This window comes from Alnus glutinosa, chromosome 3, assembly GCF_958979055.1.
Source record: "Alnus glutinosa chromosome 3, dhAlnGlut1.1, whole genome shotgun sequence".
In the NCBI taxonomy this organism is placed as follows: domain Eukaryota; kingdom Viridiplantae; phylum Streptophyta; class Magnoliopsida; order Fagales; family Betulaceae; genus Alnus; species Alnus glutinosa.
This window is the reverse complement of record NC_084888.1, coordinates 6,750,938-6,758,821: the sequence shown is the minus strand read 5'-3', so window position 1 is coordinate 6,758,821 and position 7,884 is coordinate 6,750,938. Positions and strand designations below refer to the sequence as shown.

Genomic DNA, 7,884 nt, shown 5'->3' with positions numbered 1-7,884 from the left:
TAAAAATCTACGATTAAATTCACATTTAATTTTTTAATATTGGCCAATTATATCTCCTCTATATTTTATTCAAATCTCAAACCGCTTAACATAAGGGATAAGACATATATATATATAGTACAGCTTCTTAATTTATTGGACAAATCATCCCAACTTGCGATTTTGTTGCTAATCAACTGCAGTTTGACTTGGGAATTAGTTCACAGCTTCAAATATTTAATCGTCTTTGTCCAAGAAAAAAAAAATTGTAAAATTAGTTAGCAGAGTTTCAAGGGGTGACAAATGATTCTTTAAGAGTATTTCCAACTGTAAAGCTTTTTAATAAGATAAAACTATTCTTATAAATTTTTTTAAAAAAAAAAATTGAAACATAAATATTTTAAAAAAAAAAAAAAAAATGGTGTCAGGCACCCTGGCCAAATGAGGATTGTTCAACCACCCACAATTTTCTCAAATGGAAAGTGGACGAATCACCCTCATGGCCAACCACGGTCTCCATCTTCTTCTTCTTCTTTGTTTTAAATTTAGTTTTCATTTCTATTTTTCTTTAAAAACAAATTGTGAATAGTCGGTGACAATTTTTTGATAGTTAATAAATGACATTGACTCAATCTATAGTTTAGAATAGATATTAGCAATAAAGTGACAATTTGAGAGAGGTATATGAACTTTTTAAAAAAATTATAAATTTAATTTTTTTTTTTTTAAAAAAAAGAGTTATTGAGGAGTAATTGGCCACCCCTGAATCGGTAAAAGGGGATGGCCGAACCACCCTATAACCTTGGAAATAGAGCTATACAAGCGTTTGCGGTTAACGGTTATTGGATATAACCACTAACCGCAACTGTCTAAGGCGGTTATTAAATGTTAACAACCACAACCGCTCTGCTTAGACGGTTAGTGGTTATTAAATCCTATAACCAGCAGTTGATAAGCGCTTTTTATATGTGAACTTTTTGGCAGGTTTTTTGGCTTTTTTGAATCTTGATTTTTTTTAAAAAAAAAAAAAAAAAGAAAAACAAAAGAAATGACGTATCAAATAAATAATCGAAATAATCCATGTCGTATCCATTGACAAAGGTACTGTAATCCTCCGTTCCCTATAAAATTAAATAATATCTACCAAGAAAAGTATAAATAATTATATATCCATATACATAAATGAACTTGAAAGAAGAAAACGGTATAAGACTATAAGTTGCCTAAAAGCTTACCAATTCAAATACCCATTTGGCCAATGAGATTTCCATCAAATCCCCTTAATTTGTTAGCTTAAAGATGAATTGTAGAACCTTGGAAAAAATTGAATAATGTACCAGAATCTTAGATTTAAAGGCTAAAAGGTAGTGATTTGAACTTCTTCTTTTTTTGCAAATTTTAAGATATTGATAATAAATTGTAATCCCAAATATAATATTTGCTTGTTATCAAAGAGAATAAAAATTTTAGAGCGGATAGACTTTTTTTTTTTTGTTAATAAAATTAATTACATAACTTTATGTATCGAAGTTATTTTTTGATATTAAATATATAATATAAATATTTTTACTATTCATATATAAGGGTAGGCAGTTAGCGGTTATTAGCCACCGCCTACCAATAACCTTAAAACTGCTAACCGCTCCGCCCTAATTGATTAGTGGTTATTTATAACTGCCTTCAAAAGCAGTTATGCGTTTAACGGTTATAAGTGATTAGCGATTAGGGGGCAGTTAGTTTGTACAACCCTACTTGGGGTGGTCAGTCGAATCAATCCTAAGCCATTAGAGGTTATTTGTCGCAATTATGAGTGTACAAACGATTGTGGTTATCCCCTCTTAACCACAACCGTTTAAGGTTATTATCATTTTTAAGTAATCGCAACCGGAACCGCTAAGGCAGTTAGCATTTAACCACAAACTAGCGATTATGCCGGTTATTAGACTGTTTTGGGCCTATTTTAGTATTTTCAAACATTATAATCCCTAGACTTAGAACAATACCTCTTATTACTATCAAAAAATTTCTGTATATTTACTGTGGTAACATTGCTTACAATAGTGCCTATTATTACTTGAAATTGTTTGCAATACAAAAGAGATCGAACCTTTGATTTATGAGGCATCAGTCTGCCAACCCGAGTTATTTTTCATAATTTTTGAAGGGTGAGTAATGAGTATGGATGAACAATTGTCTGTATCCGTGACAGACTGACAGTCACTGCAGCAAACCACTGCCCTCCTAAATTTGATCATCTTTTATATGCTCTTTTGATTCTGATGGCAACCGCACGCCGCACGCCGCACGCCGCAGGCTTATCTCGTCACTACATAATATACATGACTCAATTTCAGAAAATTCCAATTCATCCAAAACCCAATATTCGATGACAAGGATGTTGATAGATATGCGTATATATATTATAAATCGATTAGCAATTATTAATCGCTTTTATTTATCCTTATTAAAACTTTTAATTGTAACTAGTCTAATTAATTATATAATTACGGTTATTTGTGGTTAATAACTGTCTTAATTTTACATTATTTGTCACAGCCTTAAATTCACGACTAATTTTGCAATTTTATTTATTGATTTTTATAAAAAAGAAAAAGAAAAATAAACCGAGTTATCTACTTATTTTATAGTTTGTCGACCCTCTTTGTTTTATTCTAAATATAAATTCTACAGCCTTATGTCATCTGGGCGTTTGTAGTCCAACGGTTAGGATAATTGCCTTCCAAGCAATAGACCCGGGTTCGACTCCCGGCAGACGCATGGATTTTTATTTTAACATTTATTTATTTATTTATTTATTTATTTTACCTGAGTGCTCAGAATATCTTATTGGGTTGGTGCAGGTTTGACGTCAGAAATGAGTGGGGGCATATTTTTTTAAGTAATATTGCATCTATATTTTAAGGTAAGACCTAAAGTAACCAGTTCAAATAGTTAGATAGTTGCATTATTAAACTCTATCACCAAAAATAAAGTTTTTTCTAAAATGAGTTGAATTTTTTTTTTTTCTCTAATCTAATAATGCAAAGTCGTATGCTTTTTATATGCTATTAAAAAAGTATATGTTTTTAATATATTTTAATAAAACATTATAATTTTATAGATTGAATTAAAACAAAAATTCTTTCAACCCAATTTAAAGGAAAAACTCTATCCTTGATCATGTTGTTTGAGTATGTTTTCTAATCAGTATCAGTACAAGTAGGTTATTCAAATTTGGTCAGAGCTTTAATTCACATGACACTTGCTTGTCCCTAAAACAAAAAGAGAAAAAGAAAGAAACTAAAAGGAAAAGAAAATAAAAACCTTAAGAGCAATTACTGCCGGATCTATCAATTTTCTACATTTTGGTGGTTTATACAAGTAACCAAAAACATCAAATAAAATCTTGAAGATAATGACTTGTTTGGTGAAGATTACACAACAAAATGACGTCCATAACATAGAGTAATAAATTGTTAATAACTGAATTTCAAAAGAAAAAAGTAAACTTTTTTGAAAATGAAAATAATGGACAATATCACATCTATCTAAGTGGTGTAACTGGTTGACATCTCCTTTATGCTGACTGGACCACCTGCCCTGCCAAAACACCAAAGAAGCCATAGGAAATTTCGGATCATTGATATTCTTTAAATTCTTGAAGAATCCATCAGCACATAAGGAAGTTAGCTGCTAATGCCAGGTTTCCTTCCACAGAGTTCACGGGAGTAGTAATTGTGCAAGAAGGTGGAGGTCACTGGCTAGGAGCAATAGACAATCACTAACAAGAGTGTTCTTGGTTCTACATGGAGATAGAAGTTTTCACTTTATCTTAGTCTGCCTAGAGGGGACTCAAGGGCATGATCATCCACCAACCAGAGGCCAAAGTCGTGGAAGCGCTTTATCTTCTTCTCGAACCCTGTGATATAATTGTTATGAATTATAACATGCATTCCCTTGGTTTCCTGCACCCATGTCTGGTTCTTGAAGTATAATCCTCCTGTTGGAAATGCTGCCTGGGGAAGTAAATAGAGATCCACCTGCAGAAAAGCTTTCAAACATCACATTATCTGAAGATTATTTTTTTATAAGTGGATTATCATTAGAAGCGCAAAGCGCAACCCAGGTACACATTATCTGAAGATTCCAAACAATACAACTTATATAGACATCTCAGAAATTTAATTCATAAAAAAAATCCAATAATTCTCACTGTATGCGGCATAGATTTAGCGAAAATTATTGCAGTATGCCTTACAGGAGGCTTGGAACCAAGACCTTAAAAAGCACAAGTTTTCACACCAAACATGGTCCAACCTAGAACATATTCTGTACAGCTAAATCAACCAAATCATGCAGAAAACCCACTATATCAAGATTTCATCATTATATATTTTGAACAATACATGGCAATGCTGTCAATAGAAGCAGAAAATCCTCAAGAGGCCTTTTCATATTCAATTTTCATGGAAATATTAAAATGAGAAAGTTTCACTTTTTTTTTTCCTCCGGGAAGTCCGGATCATGAAACAAATTAGCAAGGCGATAATAGAATGCAAAGACAACAAACCTCTCCAGCAGTTTTGTTCAATGCCCAATTAAAAGCAGGCTGATCATTTGATTTCTTCGCTTTGGACCATGGCTGTACTTGGAGTTCCTCAATCCACTTCTTCATAACCAGTTTTGCTCCACTAGAAGGTCGAAGGAAAATCATGCAGCTACATATGTAAGTGCGCCCTTTTTTCCCTGGAGGTGGCAACTCATGGGAGTGGTTCAGTGGTTTTACCTGGTCATCCAGAAAGAAAAAATTATTGATGATGTGAACATGTGGTTTTTGCAGTTATGAACAATAAGAAAAGATTACATTCAAGAAGTTTCATAGCCAGATTGATATGATCTTATTATAATTTACTGCTTAAGTCCAAAGCATACATTGGAATACTAAAGAAATCGGATAACTGAATTCTGAGTTCCTCTCCAGCCATATTGACTCAGCTTAGAACCCACCAAATGACTTTCAATGACTTAGCCCGGGGAGGTGGGGTGGGAATCTTGGTAGATTTTGGAATTAAATGTCTTTTCTTTTTTTATTGCAGTTTTCCTCTGCTTTTTTGAGCCAGGGGCTAGGGAAAGAACAGGAAAAGGCAGCCATTAAGTTGGCATCTAGAGGGCATTTGAAAGATCTCAGCAACAAGATATCAACTTTTCAAGGCAGGCTCCTATAAAATGGAATTGTAGCGTGTTCATTGTTATGATGTCGCAAGACAAAAAGATATTAACAAAAGAAAATTTCAACTGGAATCCAGAAGACACAGAAATATCAACTGATGTCCAGCATATTCTAATTTCATTATCTATCTGGGTTCATGTGGGATGGATTGGTCTTAATCTAACATAAATGGCAACAGCAAAGACAAGAAGCAAATTGGTGCACCTACTGCCGCCATATCATCTGTGAAGTACACATCGTGATGCCCTTGCAAATAAGGAAACGGATCAGCTAACCAGACCATATCAACGTCATTGTACATGACATTATATCCAAGGTCCAAAATGTGCAGTAAGTGACGCGGCCTTCGGGAGGTAAAATTGAAGAATCCCTGTACAATGAAACCAACAAGGATTACTTCCAAAATGCAATTAACTCAATAAACCATGGGGATAACATTTCCAAATCTATACAAGTTGGCAGGACAAAAAGGAAACATTTAAGTGAAAAGACAAAACTCAGTCCTTACTACAAGAGAACATCAAAGGGAAAAACAAATTGCTAAAGAAAACATGTCCTTAAAACCTTGGCAGCAATTCATCTTCTGTTCATATTATTTATCAGAATCAAGCTGAAAACACAACAGAAAAGGGAGTTACAAAGAAAGAAAGAAGTCAAGAATAAACATAACAGCAATCATTTTTTAACTTCAATCCCAAATCCTCTTCAAGTGAACAAGAAGGACTAAATGGTGTGCCCACCCTACAATTCAAGCACAGCCATTGCAATTACATTGATTGGGTCCTCAACAGCTAGAATAGTAGTTTTTAGCTCAAAAATCAATTCAATATTTACCAAAATCGCCTCACGGTCGATAAGGATTATCACATAACTACCAATCGCAAGTCTTTAATTACCAATGTAGCATCAAAGAGCAAGTGCCAAAGCAGATGAGAAAAAAAAAAAAAAAAAATCAAGAAGCACAATAAGTTCCGGTTACAAAGACTTGAATTGATCGATCACATAATATATAATCTTAAACGCACATGTAATGACAAAATAAATCAAACCCAGTTGTTAAAACCAAAATTGTACCTGAGAACCAAACTTATGGGCAGTTTGAGCATCGGGCGCCGGTGGGACAAGCACGGCGTGTCCGGGCCACCGCTCGTTCACCTTATAGAGCGTGGCATAGTCCTCGGCGATCACAAGCACCTTATCATGATGCTTTTGCCTGGCAATGCTAATCAACCAGTTGTTAAGAAACGGCAAGTAAGGCTGGCTCACAGCGCAAACGATCACAGTCCCATTCTTGGCCACAAAAGACGCCGCTTGTGCCAGCGTGTAGTCGCGCCACTTCGAAAGTGAAGGTCTGGTGCTCGAGAAGATGAAGTCGGGCATGCCCGCCCAGGGCAAGAAGACCCCAAGGACTACCAGAAGAGACAGGAGAACTAGAAGCGCGGTCCGGTTGAAAATCGAAATGGGTCTTTGGGAAATTGAGGAAGAGCGAGGGGATATTGGATATGGATCTGTAAACGGGTTATGAATAGGTCTTTGGTGCAATAACGTTGACATTATCTGGGGAACTGGGATTCAGTTTGAAATGGGAATTCGGGATTTCTCGGGGAATCTCAGCTCGGAAGGAAAAGGGAATTGAACAAGATAGATTTTGAACGCTTTGGGTCGAGTAGAGAGTTTTGGGTTTGCTGAAATCTTTGAAAGACCGGAGATCCGAGGGAGTAAGAGCGAGACTAATGAGAGTGATGAGTGCTTCTCCTCCGTTTAAGAGGGGGGTGTCGATGTTCAATGTGGCGTATCGAAATGCTGCAAATGCATATGTGCGGGTTTGAGGTACTACTTTAAAATAAATAAATAAATACGTGTTTGAGGTTTTGATTTCTCCCTTTTTCGGATTTTATGTTTTGGACCTTCATTTTCTTTTTAGTATTTTAAATTTAACATTCTGTCAATTTTATGTATGTTTGGCAATTGAATTTTCTAAAATTTGAATTTAATTTTAATTTATTGTGCGAATTTCGAGATTTAATTTTGTGAGATAGAATTTAAAAAAATTTGAACAAGTTGAATAAAATATTATTTGTTTTTGAAAAAAGTAGAGAAGAATAAAGAAGAATTCTGATTCAACCATGATGCCAAACACTTAAACACATGCTATTTTTATTTTTATTTTTTTAAAACGAGCAACTTCCTGGCTCGTTTTTTTTTTTTTTTTTTATGAGTATGATGTGATAATTATTTTTATTATTTATTTGAAGAAAAAACATACAGAAGTCTTAAATTTAAAATTTTCGTAAAATCCGATCTTAAATTAGTCAAATTGAAAATTGAGATCTAAAAAAGAGTACAAGGACAAGGAGGTTCTAAAGTATTTTTTTCATTTCATTTGTTTTGATCATTCTCTTTTCAGTTGATCAAAGAACAATACGTGTAAGTAAAGTTCCTAAAATCTTTCTTCTTCTTCTTCTTCTTCTTCTTCTTTTTCTTTATATATATATATAGTATTACTTATATGTTTTAAAAGTTGTAGAATATTGGGCAATTTACTTTAAAAATAAAAAGTTGAGATTTTTGAGATTTAAAAAGCTCTAAATGGTATAATGCCCTATTTTTTTTTTTTTTTTTTTTTTAAAGGTTCCTTATTCAAACGTGACATTAAAAATAGAGGTATGTACAGG

At 33.9% G+C, this 7,884-nt stretch overlaps 1 protein-coding gene and 1 non-coding gene across 2 annotated transcripts; one reads left to right on the top strand and one right to left on the bottom strand.

The window, feature by feature from the left end:
* The first annotated feature begins 2,685 nt into the window (after window positions 1-2,685).
* On the top strand, window positions 2,686-2,757 carry TRNAG-UCC (transfer RNA glycine (anticodon UCC)). Its single transcript has one exon. It is a non-coding gene; the product is annotated as a tRNA-Gly (tRNA).
* A 652-nt stretch (window positions 2,758-3,409) lies between these two features.
* Window positions 3,410-7,037, bottom strand: LOC133864805 (UDP-D-xylose:L-fucose alpha-1,3-D-xylosyltransferase MGP4). The gene is made up of 4 exons (XM_062301222.1): window positions 6,284-7,037; window positions 5,418-5,579; window positions 4,550-4,765; window positions 3,410-4,019 (listed from the first exon to the last, which is right to left on the bottom strand). Exons 1-4 carry the CDS (start codon window positions 6,761-6,763, stop codon window positions 3,807-3,809), a joined length of 1,071 nt encoding a protein of 356 aa, XP_062157206.1. The 5' UTR covers window positions 6,764-7,037; the 3' UTR covers window positions 3,410-3,806.
* Window positions 7,038-7,884: the final 847 nt, after the last annotated feature.

What these genes read in the sequence shown, in the direction of transcription:
- LOC133864805 (XM_062301222.1), bottom strand. Translation starts at nt 6,763, where the DNA reads ATGTCAACGTTATTGCACCAAAGACCTATTCATAACCCGTTTACAGAT. An exon ending in CCCATAAGTTTGGTTCTCAG is followed by an intron (nt 5,580 to 6,283) that starts GTACAATTTTGG and finishes TTCATTGTACAG; the next exon opens with GGATTCTTCAATTTTACCTC. An exon ending in TCACAGATGATATGGCGGCA is followed by an intron (nt 4,766 to 5,417) that starts GTAGGTGCACCA and finishes CTGGATGACCAG; the next exon opens with GTAAAACCACTGAACCACTC.